The sequence below is a fragment of the Vombatus ursinus genome, unplaced genomic scaffold, assembly GCF_900497805.2.
Source record: "Vombatus ursinus unplaced genomic scaffold, bare-nosed wombat genome assembly UNPS02014789.1, whole genome shotgun sequence".
In the NCBI taxonomy this organism is placed as follows: domain Eukaryota; kingdom Metazoa; phylum Chordata; class Mammalia; order Diprotodontia; family Vombatidae; genus Vombatus; species Vombatus ursinus.
In genome coordinates this window covers 13,742,883-13,760,234 of record NW_020954567.1, presented here as the reverse complement: position 1 = coordinate 13,760,234, position 17,352 = coordinate 13,742,883, and the positions used below count along the sequence as shown (strand labels likewise).

The 17,352-nt window shown below is 41.0% G+C and overlaps 1 protein-coding gene across 3 annotated transcripts; it reads left to right on the top strand.

Moving 5' to 3' along the window:
• The first annotated feature begins 9,823 nt into the window (after positions 1–9,823).
• On the top strand, positions 9,824–16,097 carry MRPS14 (mitochondrial ribosomal protein S14). 3 transcript variants are annotated; one of them, XM_027868306.1, is made up of 4 exons: positions 9,824–9,911; positions 12,350–12,508; positions 14,918–15,077; positions 15,658–15,795. In XM_027868306.1, the coding sequence occupies exons 1-4, from the start codon at positions 9,867–9,869 to the stop codon at positions 15,696–15,698; spliced, it is 405 nt and encodes a 134-aa protein (XP_027724107.1). In that variant the 5' UTR covers positions 9,824–9,866; the 3' UTR covers positions 15,699–15,795. The 3 variants fall into 3 exon arrangements, with proteins under 3 accessions (XP_027724107.1, XP_027724109.1, XP_027724108.1); XM_027868307.1 differs by having other exon boundaries at positions 9,835–9,902; XM_027868308.1 differs by lacking the exon at positions 14,918–15,077 and having other exon boundaries at positions 15,658–16,097.
• The last annotated feature ends 1,255 nt before the right edge of the window (positions 16,098–17,352 follow it).

Genomic DNA, 17,352 nt, shown 5'->3' with positions numbered 1-17,352 from the left:
ACTCGAAATGCACAGGCCTTAGAAACAAATTGGACATGAAGGGTGGCAGAGGGTGAAAAGTTGAGGATGATATCTAGGTTTTGAACCTGTGGGATTTTGAAGATGGTGGTACCCTCAACAATAATTAGGAAGTTTGGAAGTGGGAAGGGTTTGAGAGGAACAGTAATGAGTTCAGTTTTGAACATGTTGAATTTAAAATGTCTAGACATCCAGTCTGAGATCATCTAATAGGAAGTTAGAGATGCTAGACTGAAGGTCAAGAAAGAGCATAGGGCTAGATAAGCCAATTTGAGAATCATTAACATAGAGATGACAATTAAATCCATGGGAGATGATGAGGTCACCAAGTGAAATAATATAAAGGGAAAAGAGAAAAGGACTCAGGACAGCCCTGTGGGATACCTAAGTTTTGCATCACCTACATAAAGATCTAGCAAAGGAGACTAAATGAAAAGGAGTAGTAGGTAGAAGGATAACCAAGAAAGAGTAATGCCATGAAAACCTAGAGAAAAGAAAGTATCAAAGAGAAGAGGGTGACTGAAAGTGTCAAAGGCTGAAGAGAGGTCAAGAAAGAGGAGGATTTTGAAAAGACCATTAGATTTGGCAATTAAGAAATCATTAGTAATTCTGGAGATAGCAGTGCTGGTTGAATGATGAGGTTGGAAGCCAGAGTATAGGGTTGAAGAGAAAGTCAGAGGAAAGGAAGTATAGCTATCTATTGTATACAGTCTTCTTAAAGGAATTTAGCGACAAAAGGAAGGAGACATATGTCACGGTAATTAGCAGGGATGGATAATCAAGTTAGGTTTTTTTTTTTTATTGACTTACTATGAGACCTCGGATAAAGCATTAAGTCTTAGTTTCACAACCTGTAAGATGGAGTAAATGATTCCTTCAACCTGCCTCACCAGATTCTTGAGGATACTCACATTATTTTTATCCTGTAAATCAATTCATCAATAAGGTTATGCCCTCTACTTCTTTTAGTTTCTCAAAGAGTCATTATAATCACCAAGTTTTATTATACCAGAGAACAGCATTGCTCCCATCACTAACTTTCTTTGGTTCATGCTTCTGTTCTTTGATTCCTAGAACTTTGTGTTTTACTAAATGTTAATAGTAACGTAACCCCCTTTTCCTGAAGTGGAAGGGGAAACCAAATGCAGCAAAGAGGGAAAAAACAGAATCTGACAAAATGTCTCTTCAGTAATTATGTATATCCCATGCAGACAAATGTACTTAAAAGCAAAGTAACCACATATGTGGCTTTGTTCCCCCTTCTTCATTACATCATATTTTCCTGTTGGAACACCACTCCCTATCATTCCTACAAATGTTCCTCTCCCAGGAGCAGACCCCTGTGGTTTATACAAAGCATTAAGCTGAGGTTTTATGCAGGCTGCCAGTTCAATTCAATGATTGAGGCATGGAGTCTGACGTCATCCACTGAGGACAGCCTTCAGATGACTAAGCTTGCTAGGAGTTCGGCCTTTCCAACCCAACAGGAAGAACACTTCTATTTGGTCTTGTGGTCCCATGACACATGGGGATTTTAAAAAGAACCAGGTCACACAATCGCAGAATAACAATGCTAGAAAGGATCTCAGAGATAAACTAGTTGATTTTAGAGCGAGAAAACCAATGTCCAGAGAAGTAAACTGACTTACCCATGGTTACACAGTTCAGTATAACTGAGATTGGTAGTGTTGGGATTTGAACCCAGGCTTTCTGACTAAGTCTAGTGCTCTTTGCATTACACTTAATGGAGGAATTTTCAGTTCAGAAGGATACCTAGAGTTATCATTCCAATTCTAATGCCTATCAGTGTCTACATGGTAGATCTTATGTTCTCTTTATTACAAACGCATAACAGAGTCCCAATCTCTCTAGTAGGAAACCAGTAAGAGATAATGCAAGCTGAGCCCCCTGTCTCTATAGCAGAGCAGATGCTAGAATTTTAAAATGTTAGATGTAAAAAAAGACCCTTAGTGATCATTTCATCATAGGATCATAGATTTAAAGCTGAAAGGTATCTGAGAGGTCATCAACATTTTCTCTTTACAAATGAGGGAACTGAGGCCCAGAGGGGTTAAATGATTGACTCAAACTTATAAAGCTAGTTAGTGGAAGATCCATACCTAGAATCTAGGTGTGCTGACTCCAGTCCATTATACTATGTTGTTTTCAGCAACAAAAAGTTGTTCCATTACAGATGTCAATGAACTAATGAATTTATAGATTTCAATTATTCTTTTAAGAGTATCGTGTCTTATGAGTGTGGTATCTGGTGTTAAAGAACCTGTAGAAGATATTGTCCTCTTTATGTTCTAGGGAGTTAGAAGCAACATGACAATGAATAGGGCACCAAATTTCAAGTCAAGAAGACCTTGGTTCAAATCTTGTCTCAGACACTTACTAGCAATGTGACCTTGACTCACTTTCTTCATCTATAAAATAAAGGGATTTTACCTGATGGATTCTTAGGGTCCCCTTCAGCCCTAAATCTATGAACAATACACATTAAGAATCCCCCCTCCCTGCTCATTTATTTTTGCTCTTATCTCTTTCTTCTTTAAGTGGGAGGGGAAAGTTGGAGATCTCGATATCTATGGATTATACTGAGGGAAAGGGAAAGAGAAACATACTATATACTAGAAACCTGATATCCAAAGAAAACAAGTCAAAAAGCATTTATTAAGCATTTACTATGTGGCAGGCACTGTGCTTTGCATTGGGAATACAAAGAAAGTCAAAGAATAGTCCCTGTCCTCATTTAATGGGGGAATCAACATGCAAACAATTATATACAAAATATATAGAGGGTAAATTGGAGGTAATCTCAGAGACAATGAATTAGCAATGGGAAGCCCATCCAGAAAACTTTTGTAATAGTTCAGGAGTGAGATGATGAGGGGCCTGCATCAGGATGGTGACTGTATGAGCAGAGAGAAGGGGATGTACATGAGAAATATCGTTAAGGTCAAATCAACAGGCCTTGGCAACAGATTGGATATGAGGGGTGAGAAAGAATGAGGAGTTGAGGATGACATCTGGCTTACAATACTGGGTACCCTCTTCAACAGTAATAGGTAATTTAGGGGGTGGAAGTTTTAGGGAAAAGATGATGAGTTTAGTTTTAGGCATGGTGAGTTCAATTTCAGGACATCTGATTCAAGAAATCCATTAGGCAGTTGGTGATGTGAGTAGAGGTAAGAATTGAGGTTAGGTTGGGATAAAAAAATCTGAGACTCATCTGCATAGAGATTATAATTAAATCCAGGGAGTTGATGAGATCACCAAGTGAGACAGGATAGAGGGAAAAGAGGGCCAAAGGCAGACCCATGGGGAATACCCACAGGAATTTAATCTAGTAAATCAATTTATTAACCAAAAAATTTTACTGAACGTCTGTTTACTAAGCACAATGCTGGGCACCATGAGGAATAGAAGACATGTATAAGACATGGTCACTGCTCTTATTGTTTGTACTCTATTGGGAAAGAAAGATAAACACAAATAACACAACAAAAAACCATTACTGGAATTAGATGCCAACTGCTGTTAACACTATAGAGGAATAGAAGCAAAATACCCTCACATACAATTTTTATAACTCCTTTTCCTTGACAAATAAGGACAAAATTAAATTAGATTAATATAATTAGCCACCTGCCAAGTTCATTATGGGTTGGGGGTTTAACAGTACATAGAACCTTAGCAGTTTCCTTCATATGCTAATGTAGTAACCTAAGTTTCTAGGAGTTGGACTAGAGTGAGCTTTAAGATGTCTTATTACTCCAAATGATTCCATTGAAATGGTTATGAAAAAAGGAAAGAAAACTTTACGGTTGTATAAGATCTTTTTAAGAAGAACTGAAAAATGTTTCATAAGCAGAAATGAAGAGAGGGAGATCTACTACCTTTCTCTCTCACCTTACCTAGACACTGATAAGGGACCATGTCAGCAAGGAAGAATAAAAGTCTGCACCATCTCACTTCTTGGTCTTTTCTGGAGAAGGGACGTAAGTAACAATGACAGACACTAGAACCTTTTGTCTTGTGGTCTGGAACCATGAGAATTTGCCTAGTCTACTTTGTAGAGGTTGCCTAGCTCTGTCCCTCACTGACTTAGGTGCCTTCAACCAGTTGCAATACATCTAATTCCCCTCCCTGCAATTGGAGGACAACCTGAGTTTTCATTAGATTGATGAAGATTTTCAAAAGGACTCAAGTCAGAGGAAGAAAAAAATGGAGAAAAGGAATATTCATTAAAAGTCACTTTCAATAATGATTTGGATATTGTTGTAGGAATGTAGGATAAAAGTTGCCACCTCCACTTTGAGCTTTCAGTCTAATTAAGTGAAGGTGTAGGATATTCTAGATGGTTCTATTGCTAGCTGATGAAGGGATGGTAGGGGTTGAAATAAATTTACTTACTCCAGGCAGAATACCAGATGGGCTTGGAAGAGTTGGTGGTGAAGAGAAATCAAAGTGTCCAAAAATACAGATTTGACCATAGGGACTCTTGCTATGCTGGCTAGGTACAATTTAAGATTTGCTTCACAAAAGAGCTAAAATAGCCCTGAGGTTATTGGATAGTTCACAAATGAATTGGAAGTATCCCTTGCAGAGAATGAAGTCACCTGGTAGGTATGATTCAATGGAGAAACAGCAAATGATAATAAGAGTTCAGCTGAAAGAAGGCAGATAAGATAAAAGCCCAACAGGTAACACCAAGAGATCAGCAAATGACATAAGCAGCTTTATGGGAAGGTAATAAGATGCTACTTCAGATATAGACAAGTGTTCCACCTGGGATATAATCTTTGGAGTATAAGTGAAGCACACTATGTTTTTTCTCCCAGTGATGGTACAGATATCTGTGGGAAAGTGTGCCTCTATGTTTATGAGAATTTTTCCTGCTTATTTATATTACTACTATGTTTAACTAAACACCTTTGCTTTAAGTTAAGGTATAATAAAGTTTAGCTGTTTGTTTTGTTTTGTATTTGTTTTGATTTGATTTGATTTTTGAGAAAAGGAATGCAACGGTGCTCATGATAATATGGTTTTAGTTAGATGCCAACTGAAAAAGTAGATTGAGTACATTGAACTTGGGTGTAGCTGTGTGGAACTCACAATGAGGAGAAGTTGGGCTACAAACGAAATGTTTTGTTTTGTTCAAATGAAAACCAGTCAAGGGCTTGTAAAAGAAAGGTGTATCCTCACCACTAGAGTCAATTTGAAACATGTTTCAGTCTAGGCCACAAGTGAGCTGGCAAAGTGTACCCTGAGGGAAAATTAAACCAATCCCAAACCCCAGAACAAAATATACAGTTCATTCTGAGGTGTTACAAGATGGTATTCAAATGCACACGTGTGTATGCATATGAAGAGAAGATATTCACAATAAAAATTAAGATAACTGTAACAAAGGAAGCTAAAGGAGAGTAGGGAAAGAAATTCAATAGGATTGGCCCCAAACAGCTGAGGATTATCCCTCTTTCCAGCACAGGATTTGGAGTCAAACCAAAGAGTCATTCTCTTTCCACAGTCCGTAGGTAAAAGCATTTCATTTAACAGAAAAGCAGAGTGAATCAATGTCACTTGTACTAAACGAGGTAAATTGAAAATAAGTATTCTGGCTACCATCACCATCCCCTAAAAACACTTATTTAAATACCTGGTGTTTTCAAGGTACTGTGATATAAAAGTACTGGAGATATAAAGAGACTCACTGCCTGTTCTTCAATGATTTACAATGTAACAATTCATAGCAGTTACTGTATTGACACAATGCTTTGAAGCTCCCGAGTGCTTTGCACACATGAATTCATCTGATCCTCATGTCCTCTGACAATGAAGGTGTTATTGTTTCTAATTTACAAATAAGGAAACTGTGGCTCAGAGTGGGTTAAAGGGATTTCTCCAGGGTCACAAAGCTAATAAGCGGCTATGCCAAGATTAGAATTTAGGTCTTCTGACTCAAGGCCAGTTACTCTTTGAAGGATATATTCATTATAAGAAAGGTTCATCCTAGAAATGATGAAAGAACATATTCGTTTTTTCTTCTAAGACCCAGAGACAGGTGAACCTGGGTCTTGATGCCAGTTCTGCTACGTGTTTTCTGTGGGACCTTGGGCAAGTCACTTAACCTCTCTAAGGCCTCAGTTTCTTTATCCTTAAATTAAGGGGGAAGGGTAGACCTTTACTAAGATATAAGTTCTTTGAGAGCAGGGTTTATTCTCTTCTTTGCATTTGCAAAGAACCTAGAACATAATAGACACATAAATGCTTGTTGGTTGTTCAACTGGTGAGTCAACCAATTGATTGTTGGTTGTTCAATGGGTTGATCATAAGTCAGGCACGCAGAGACCTGACCTGAGAGAAAAGCTTAGGAACAATTTAAAGAGCTAGCTGGTACTTTGTGCTGACCCTTCCTGACTTTCTTGACTTGCTATCCAGTTGGTCAGGACCTAGTCAAGGTAATGGGTTCCTTCATTCTATGTCCCTAACCCGAGGGTCAGCAGTCTCACAAATATATGGGTGAATCTATGCAAAAAGATCACAACTAATGGACAAAGACTGCTATAAACACATTCCCTTCTGATGGTGAGTTGGAAGTATCAGCTTCGTATATAAGGGACAATACTTTAAAAAGCCACTTTCCTCCCTTTTATTTCACTCAGCCTACATTACGCAGAGCTTTGACAGGCTGAGTAGAACTGATTTTGGGGGCACTCAGCTCAGATGAAGCACCTGCGCCACCTAGTGTGCAAGCCATAAAACTTGTGTCTACAGCAAAAGACTGACGCCTAATTGGTATGCCACACAATACAGTTCAGTTCCTGCAGCAGCACCTAGCTGCTGTAAGGAGGTAATGTTTCCCACACTTCACTGCCAAGTTACTAAGTCAATCAGATCTGGTACTGATGTTTAATGGGTCCAGATGTATAAAAAAAGACAGGTGTTTCACTCATCCTCTACATATGACACACCATCTCAGAATCTGAGTAGAAGAAACTAAATGCTCAACCTGGTAATATTGTAATGGGTATACAATTTTCTCATGGTACAGGATTTTCTACTTAAGTGACTTTTAATTTGAGGGACAAAATAAAATGCAACCTTTACATTCCTCCCAATTCCAACTGTGGGATCAAAGGAAAAAGTCTTCCCTCCTCCCCCAATGTGCTTGCCACTAGACGTAATTTCCATCTTCCCTAGCTTTCTTTTCCTTTCCCCACCCTTCTTCCGCTTCTGTGCAGTTTTCTCTTCACAGTCACTATCACCACCATTCTGGCCCCACATACAAATAATGTGCACTGAACACACATGGACCACCCAAAGGCCCTTCCTCTTTCCCAGAAATCTCTCACTTTTGGCCAAACCACATCCATCTCTCATGTGGGAGAGAAAAGACAGGGACATTGTGTCCTCTCTTGGGGAACAGCTGCTGGTCAGCAGGGAAGAGCTGACTAGGAAAGAGTGGTAAAGCCAGGCACATGAGGGTATGTCAGCTTTGATGGATATAGATGTCATATGGTAAGGTCAAGCCCTGCCATCTGGACTATTCTCACCACCAGACCTTCAGGTTGTGCTAATATAAAACTGTCTGGCAAAACTGAACGCTTCCCGTTTTTAAAGCAATAAAAAGAACTTTAACTAATTATTGGATTATCTTCTCCAAAATTAAAAGGTATTTAGAAAATGCTATCTATCCACCTGAGGAGTGAGGGAACAAAGGGGTAGAGATTAATTCATCCAAGAAGAGCAGTTAACACAGAATTGAAGATGAGAAGGGACAGGGAGAAGAGGGAAGGGGGAAATGACTAACTTACTGGTAGATGGGAAGTCTCTTGACTTTCCGGCCAAGACTCTACATTGGTCCCCAAGAAATGAGGATAACGCCTCTGAAGAAGATGACAGCATCAAAGATTTATGGCTGGAAGACCCTTTAGAGGTTATCTAGTCCAATTCATTTATTTTAAAGATGAGGATACTGAGGTTCAGAGAGATTGTTACTTATCCGAAGTCATGTAAGTAGTAAGGAGCTGTACAGGGATTTGAAAGGCCCCCAGTTCCAAATTTAAGGCTCTGAGGACACAACCATAGGCTCATCATCTCCTACACTGAAGAAGAAAACAGGTAATTTTAAAAGTATCAGAGGACTCTGAACTAAGGGAAAACCAGTCTCTAGATACTTTAAAATAAAGTACTATACCTAGAAATCCTTAAACATAAAACTTGAGGACTGTTTCTTCACATCCCTATAGTTTTTAAGTCCCAAAACATCCTCTGAGGACCTCTGATGAGGAAAATAGAATGTAAGGTCCGTCTGAACAGGAAATATTTTTTTTGTATTCCCAGCTCTTCCGCAGTATCCCAGCCTATCTGTAGGCACTTCCTTAATAAATGTTTTCTTGTTTGTTGAATTGAAATTTCAAGATTCTCCTTTGCTCCTCTTCCTTGTCCACTTCTAATTGGACTTTTTATACTCTGTCTCATGGGTCATGACCGTTTCTTATAATGATCATATTAGCAGCCCAAAGAATCAGATGAATATGCTGGCCTATATTGCTTTTCTATTGGTCCATGCTATCTATCATCACCAGTTACCAACTACTCCAGAAAGCAGGGGTGAGAGCTTCTGCTTCTATTGTATCTGTCATACTTCCCCCCACAGGGTTGGGCATACAGTGGGTACTCAATAGATACTTCAGGCAGGCAGGCAAAGAAGCACTTAGCAGGCACTTACTGTATGCCAAGCACTGTGCTAAGTAAGTACTCGGGATGCAAAGAAAGGCGAAAACAGTCTCTGTCCTCGGGGAGCTCACACGCTAATGGAGATAACTAGGAGTAATAATACTTACATTAATAATTAATATAATTAACAATAATAATAGCAAATAACTAGGTGCATACAAGATTTATGCAGAGTAGATCGAATGTAATTAAACTAGTGTTTTGGAAAGAAGAAAACCCACGGGAAGAAAGCTTTAGGTATCACATTACCTTCAATTTACTCAGTGATAATGAGGATGATGATGGCTAGCATTTATATAGTACTTACAAATAATATCTTATTTGTTCCTATTGTCTCCGTTTTACAGATGAGTGATCAGACTTGCCCAGGATCATTCAGTTAATAAGTGAGGCTGCATTTGAACTCGGATCTCCCTGACTCCAGGTTCACGGCTCTACTCACTAATAATTAGGATTTTAAAGTTTTAAGGTTTGCAAAGAGCTTTACAAGTAGTTTACGAATCATTTTGTCCTTACCCTGGAAGGTGGGTACTATTATTATCTTCATTTGTCAGATGAGGAAACTGAGGCTGGGGGCGTTTCAATGATTGGTCTCCAGGGTCACACCCTAAACCTTCGGACTGCCCCTGTAAATTTAGTTATTTACACTCGGTCTCTCCCATTAGAAAGAAAGCTCCTTGAGGGCAGGGACCAGGTTTTTGCCTTTCTCCTAATCCCCAGCGCTTAACACAGTGCCTGGCACATAGTACATGCTTCTATAAATGTTTGTGGACAGACTGATTAAGAGAAGGGAGGGTGCCTTGATTTTTTTTAAATGTCATCTATTTTCGCCCCTGTACTCTTGTCTTTTTAAATACTTAGGGTCTAAGTGGACGCAGACACAGAGGGCTAGGAAGTCTGAGCAAGCGCAGTGACGTCACGGGGGAGGCGATCCGCAGTCGAGTATCCTCACTGCGCATCCTCCTGGCGCACGCTCACTGGGACTTTCCTTCTCACCTTCCCCGCCCCCTCTCCCGGCATGAGGCCCCGCCTCCCGATGTCTGCCCCTTTTCCCTCAGTGTCAATAAAGTTGCGCACCTTTGAATCTCGCATCCGGCAACATGGCGGCCTCCATGCTGTCTTCTCTGCTGCGCTCTGTACGTCAGGTCAGTGTGCGTAGTCGGCTACCCCTGCCTCAGCCTTTGTCCCCCGATAGCCCCCCAAACCCTGAAACTTGCCGGCCCGGAGAGCTTCCCTCCAGAGGGGCAGAGGAATGACCGCAGCGAGTGTAGACGGAGAGCCAGAAGCGCCTCCGAGGTCACTGGGCAAATGAGGAAGCTGAGGCCCTAGATAACAATGCTGATATTGACGATAATAATAATAACAACTAGCATTTAGATGGTGCTTTTAAGGTTTGAAAGCGCGTCTTTTGATCCTCACAGCAGCCCGGGGAGGTAGGTGACATTATTAAGACTCCTTTTTACAGATGAGGAAACTGAGGCTGGGGCGGCTAGACGACGCACCCAGGATCACCCCGCTTGTAGGTTGTGTTTGAACTCAGGTCTTCTTGACTCCGGTTCGACGTCGCTGCCCCGTGTCCGGAAGTGAGGACTTTAGGGGACTAAGCTCAGTGCGGACATTTGAATCCAGGCCCTCTGACTGTTGTTCCCTGTGTGCCCCGACAGGCAGCCTTGGGCTCTGGCCTTTATAGGGCCCTTGAAGGGCTACCGAGTAATTTACAAATATCACCTCATTTCCACCTCACTGCAACCCTGGGAGGAGGGGGCTGTGGTTACCCCCATTTTGCAGGGTAGGAAACTGAGGCTAGGAGCGGTTAAATGGGTGTGTCTGAGGCTGGGCATGAACCTGGTATGTATGTGTATGTAATATGCTAGGTATTATTATTCCCTGCTAAACCCACCTTTCCTGCAAATCTTTCCTGACACTGAAAATTGTTTACTCAATAAGCATTTTTTTTTCATTTTTTAGGCAGTTGGGGTTAAGTGACTTGCCCAGGGTCACACAGCTAGTAAGTGTTAAGTGTTTGGTTTGAGACCTGATTTGAACTCAGGTCCTCCTGACTTCAGGGCCAGTGCTCTATCCACTGGGCCACCTTGCTACCCCTCAGTAAGCATTTATTAAGTGTCTACTATATGATAGATACAGTGCTAGGCACTGGAGATATAAAGACAAAAAACAAGCCCCTGCCTTCAAGGAGCATACTTCCTATTGGAGAAAAACATATACATGGTTAAGTAAATATTTTAAAATATCTATATTATATGTAAAGTAGTTTGGGGAGGAGCACTCATGGGGATCCAGAAAGCCTTGCGTAGCAAGTGTGTAGGATTCAGAACCTGAGTCATCCATGACTGTTCTCTGTCTCCCTTGCTCCTGTGTCCTGTTAGCTGCCAAGTCTCCTTGATTTTACCTGCACAACATCTCTCAACTCCATCCCTTTTACTTCTCACAGTAGCTGTCCTCCTCCAGCTCCTCAACTCCTCTCCCCTGACTATTTCAATAGTTTTCCTAATTGATTTCCTATTTCAGTATCCCCCTTTTCCATTCTATCTTCTACACAGCTGTCAAATTAGCACTCAAGACTGACTATATAACTCCCCTGTTCAAAAATGTTCAGTTGATCCCTTTTGCTTCTAAGATAAGGTGGACTCCTCAACCCTGCCTTTAGAGCTCTTTGTTATCTGGCTGTCACTTACCTTTTCAGTCACTTCATATGACTTCGCTTCACATATTTTGTGTTCTTGCCAAACTCTTGCTTGATATTTCTCCAAAGTCAACATTCTCCTATCTCAGTACCTCCAGTTCTGGAGCATATTCCCTCCGTATCAATAGCTCTTAAAATCTAAAATTCCTAGCTTTCCTTAAGACTCATCTTGGCTACAAATCCTTATTCAGAACCTTTGCTGATCGCCTCAGTTATAATATTCTTTCCTCCTCAGTTACCTTGTATTTACTTGCCTGTGTGTATGTTGTTTTTGTTCAGTGGGAAGTAAGTTCCTTGAAGGCCAGGATTTGTTGTTGTTTTCTTTGTCTCCTCAGTACCTAGCACTGTGCTTGTCATATAACAACTGCTTAAAAATATTTATTGAATTAATGACTTCAAGGAATTATGTGACAGGAAGAGAACAAGGATTGCTCACATGGTAAGAGCAAAGGATGACAGACAGGTGGTCAACTAGAGTACTCCATGCTCATAAGGCTTCCAGCATGTTGGGTGGACTTGTGGGGAACTTTTGGAAGAACATCGACAAAAGTCACATAGGATGAGGGAGGAATGAATGAATGAATTGCCATGTCCATCAGTGGAGGAACTCCCAGACTGAAGAGATTACAAATCTATTTGAGGGCATGTCACATTCCCTTGGTAGAATGTAAGCCTCTGGAGGGGAGAAACTGTTTTGATTTTTCTCTTTACTCTCAGCACCAAGTACGGGCCTTCTTCAGAGCAAACACTTAGTAAATATTGCATTAGAAACATTAAGTCACATTGCACAAAAGCTATAAAAGGAGTGGGAGATTATGAAGACAAAGAACAAAGCATCAGTTTTACTGTCTTTTTGTCTTTTTCTTTGACCATCATTAGATGGTTCCTTTTTCAGGTACAGGACAGATACGAAGTTACTATGTGGACTGGAGAATGCTGCGTGATGTAAAGAGGAGAAAGATGGCCTTTGAATTTGCAGATGAAAGGCTTCGGATCAACTCCCTCAGAAAGAACACTATATTGCCAAAAGATCTCCAAGTTAGTTTATTTAAGATTTAAATCTAAGGAATTGTACGAACTAATTCTCTTGAAACTGTCCTCAAAAGGCCAAGGTTCAAGAATGCCACTCACCCTTAACTGCCCTTTCATACATCATATTATATGATCTTAATCATTGTGACATTTTATCCAACACATATTTATAAACCACATACTATGCGAAAGGCACTGTGAAAGATATTTTTGTGGTGATTTTAAAAAAATCAGAGAATTAGAGGGCCTGGGATATCTTGAGGACCACTCACCTATCACGTGAAGTCAACCCTGCAACACTCATGACAATTCCTACCCATCATTCAAGGCACATCTCTGTGAGTCATATCCTTCTCCCGTGGCTTAGTCATCTCCCCTGTGACCTTTTGTTTATGCTTTATTGTTCTCTGAAGGGCTGACACAACTTTTATTTCTCCTCAAAAAGGTTATATGCTCCCTGAGGACAGGCTCTGTGTCTTAAACTTTTTGCAAACTAGAGCTTGTTGCCCCTTCTTACTGCAGTTCATCTGACAGAAACCTCCCCACCCCAACGCAGAAATAGCCTTGAAAAGTATGTGACTGACCTGTAGATCAAAAGGGCAGATGCCAATAAGCGTAAGGCAAGACACTGACCATTTCTTTCTATCATTTTGTCACTTAATATACTCATGTGATAGAGGAAGAGGACATTCTATACATACATACATACATACATACATACACAATATACATATATGTGTGTGTTACAACCTCATTTCTGTCTTTACTAGCCCAAGTATGTCTCTTTGGGAAATAAGTTTGTTGAATTTAAAACTTGCCAATGGTTGACTCCTTTCCACCCCAAGGTAAATCTTATTCTGTGGTTAAGTTCTGGCTTTAATTCTACAGAGAAGTGAACCTAATTATGCTTAACTTTGTCTGTAGGGATAAATGCAAAACTCTTCAGTAGGGTTGGCAAAATCAATTTCAAAAGAATATGATGAGAGATGTGGATAAACAGTAATTCCTATCAGTCAGTCAAGAAACATTTGTTGAGTGTATATTGATGCCAGGCATTGTACTAAATCTTGGGGATACAAAGAAAGGCAAAAAAAGTCCATGCCCTGAGGAGCTCACAATCTAAGGAGGGAGACAACATGTAAACAACTATGTACAAACAAGCTATATACGGAAGAAACTGGAGATACTGTCAGAGTGAAGAGACTAAGATTAAAGAGGACCTGGAAAAGCTTCTTACCAAAGGTGGGATTTTAGCTATGACTGAAAGAAAGTCATGGAAACTAGGAGATGGAGATGCTCATTGGATTATAGAGTACATAAAATGTGTAAGAAGACTGTGTAGGAAGGGACTAGATTATGAAGGGCTTTAAGAGTTGAGCAGAAGATTTTACATTTGATCTTGGAAGTAATAGGAAGCCACTGTAGTTTATTGAATAAAGTAACATGGTCAGACCTTCACTTTAGGAAGATCACTTTGGTGGCTATGTGGGGGGCGGACTGTAGTGGGCAGAGACCTGAGGCAGGGTGACCAATTAGAAGGCTATTGCAATAGTCCATCCACGAAGTAACGAGGGCCATCATCAGAGGAAAGAAGGAAGTATATATGAGAGGTGCTGTAAAGGTAGAAACGAGAGGAGTTAGCAACAGATTGGATACAGAGAGTGAGAAAGAGTGAAGAGCTGAGGATAAAACCCAAGTGACAAGCCTGGGAGACTGAGAGGATGATGGTGCCCTCCATGGTAATAGGAAAGTTAAGAAGAAGGAGGGGGATAAGGGGGAAGTTTATGAGTTAAGTTTTGAACATACTGAGTGTAAGAGATAAAAGAAACATCCAGGGATGTCCAGTAGGCAGTTGGAGGTTAGGAAAAAAGGTATACTAGATAACTAGATTGAGAATCATCTTTGTAGAGATGAGAGTTGAACCCATGAGAACTCATTCGATCATTAAGCAAAATAGTACAGAAGGAGAAAAGGGCACAAAACAGAGCCTTGGGGGTTACCCATGGTTAGTGAATGAGAGCTGAATGAAGATCCAGCAAAGGAGAGGGAGGAATGGTCAGACTGGTAGGAGGAGAAACAGGAGAGAGCAATGTCACAAAGATCTAGAGAATATCAGGAAAGGGGTGATGGATGGACAGCGTGAAAGGCTGCAAAGAGGTCAGGGAGGATGAAGATGGAGAAAAGTTCATTGAGAGGTCATTGGTAACTTTGGCAAGAACTCTTTCAGTTGAATAATGATTTCTGAAGTCAGACTCCGGAGAGTTAAGAAAAGAGGAAAAGAAATGGAGTCATTGATTGTAGATAGCCTTCTTGAGGTTTATGTGGAAAAAAAAAATCAGCTCTGAGGGCTTTAGTAGATTGCAAGCACATGTGAATCACTGGTGTGATACGCTGCCAAAAACAGTATTGTCTTAGGCTGCATTGAAGAGTTATGGCGTCTTGAACGAGGAAGATGGTAGTCCCACTCTACTCTGTCCTGTTCCCAGCACACTTTTCGGAAGTCTCCTCACTGACCAGGTGGACCATGCCCAGAGGAAGGCGTGCCAGATTGTCAGGAAATTGGATACCGCGCTGAGTAAGAGTCATTGAAGGCATCAGAGCTATTGAATTGAGAAGACTTGGGGGGAGGGGTACAGGGAAAGGAGAGGTGGAGGATGTCTGTCTTCCAAGTGTTTAAAGATCTCTCACGCAGGAGAGAGAATTAAATTTGTTTTGCTTGTTTCCCGAGTATAGAATCAGATGTAGAGTTAGAAGGAGCCTCAGAAACTATCTAGTTCAAGCCCCCCGTTTTACAGATTAATTAACAAGCTTGTGAAGGCTAAGGACTGTCCCAACCAGTGAGTTTCAGAAGCTGACTCATTGTGAGGAAAACTTCTGAGTAATTAGAACTATTCGTAAGTGCAATGAGTAGTCATGTCCTCGTAAGAGGTCTTCAAGTGGAGGCTGAAAGACCACTTCTCAGGGTTGGGGGTTCTTACTGGCTGGACTAGACGGCATCCCAGCTCCCTTTCAATTCTGAGATCCTGTGAGAATCAGAGTAAGTGCCTAAAAAGGCCTAGGAAAGAGCTTGTTGACCTTCTCCACTGGAGAATTCACACAGACTGCTGATACCCATGAGTGAGAACTATGCAGTAATACTGTCTTTTGTTTCCTAGGAAGTAGCAGATCAGGAAATTGCTGCTCTTCCCAGAGATAGCTGTCCTGTCAGGATAAGAAATCGTTGTGTTATGACATCTCGACCCCGGGGAGTGAAGAGACGCTGGAGACTCAGCCGGATTGTTTTCCGGCATCTGGCCGATCATGGGCAACTTTCTGGGGTCCAGAGAGCAATATGGTAAATCAACTCCAGCACTCATTACAGTGGTGTGGACACTATGCTTGAGCGTTTGGCATTAAGGAATGTGACCGCCATCACGAATAAACAAGCAGTAAGCAGTGGCCCCATAGGATAACTGCTTTTCTCAAGCTGATGTTTTAGCAGAAAAAATCTTGGTATTGTAGAAATCTACGGAGGACATGGGCTGTGACTGAATTGCTTTCTTATAATTGAACTTGTTACTATTAGTAAAGAAAAAAAGATTTTGATGTGAAGAAATTTGTGTTTTACTTTATTTCTGCTTAGTTTAAAGCAAAAGTAGACTAAAACCCTGCTGCTTGAAGTGGAGGGGAAGGCTCCCGAATTTTGGAAGGCTCTGTTAATGGAACACAAGCTCTGGTAGGCCCTGTTAAGCTGGAGTCAAGTCAGGTCAACAAGCATTTAGTAAGCACTTTATTATGTGCCAGGCATTGACTTAATGCTGGGCATACAAAAAGAGGGGTAGGGAATAGTCCTTTTTTCCAAGGACCTCACAGTTCAACGTGGGAGACAACACAGCAAACAATTTAAGTACAAACAAGATATATACAGAATAAATTGGAAATACTTTCAGAGGAAAGGCACCAAGGTTAAGGAGGACCTGGAAAAGCTGAAGGTGGGATTTTAGCTGTGACTTAAAGAGTCATAGAAGCCAGAAGGTGGAAATAAGCAGAGAGACACAGAGAGAGCATTCCAGACTTGAAAGACCACTAGTGAAAATGCCTGGAGTTGGGAGATGGAGTATCTTGTTCAAGAAACAGCAAGAAGGCCCATGTCACTCATTGGATTATAGGGTACAGAGTAGGTGAAAGAAGACTGGAAAGATGGGAAGGGGCCAGATTATGAAGGACTTGAGAAGTCGAGCAGAAGATTGCGTATTTGATCTTGGAGGTAATAGGGAGCCATGGAGTTTAATTGAATAAGGTAACGTGGTCAGACCTTCACTTTAGGAAGATCACTTTGGTGGCTATGTGGAGGGCGGACTGTAGTGGGCAGAGACCTGAGGCAGGGAGACCAATTAGAAGGCCATTGCAATAGTCCATGCATGAGTTAATAAAGGCCATTATTGGAAAAAAGAAGGGAGTGTATATGAGAAGTGCTATAAAGGTAGCAATGACAGGCGTTAGCAACAGATTGGAAACGGGGGGTGAGAGTGAAGAGTTGGGGATAAAACAGATTATAAACCTGGGTAACTGCGAGGATGATGGTGCCCTCCACAGTAACAGGAAAGTTAAGAAGAGGGGAGGATTTCGTGGGGAAAGATAAGGAATTAAGTTTTGAACCTGTTGAGTTTAAAAGGTCTATGAGACATCCAGAGATCTTATAGGCAGTTGGAGGTCAGGAGAGGGTAGAGCTAAATAGATCTGATAATCATCTACATAGAGAAGAGAGTTAAATCCATAGAAATTAATGACATCCTTAAGCAAAATATCATGGAGGAAAAAGAAAAGGTGGCACAAAAAAGAGCCTTGAAGGGATACTCATGGGGATGACA

Bases quoted from the DNA above. Each gene is read 5' to 3' on its own strand.
- MRPS14 (XM_027868306.1), top strand. From the start codon at position 9,867: ATGGCGGCCTCCATGCTGTCTTCTCTGCTGCGCTCTGTACGTCAG. The intron at 9,912-12,349 runs GTCAGTGTGCGT...GACCATCATTAG, and splicing joins TGCTGCGCTCTGTACGTCAG to ATGGTTCCTTTTTCAGGTAC. The intron at 12,509-14,917 runs GTTAGTTTATTT...GTATTGTCTTAG, and splicing joins TATTGCCAAAAGATCTCCAA to GCTGCATTGAAGAGTTATGG.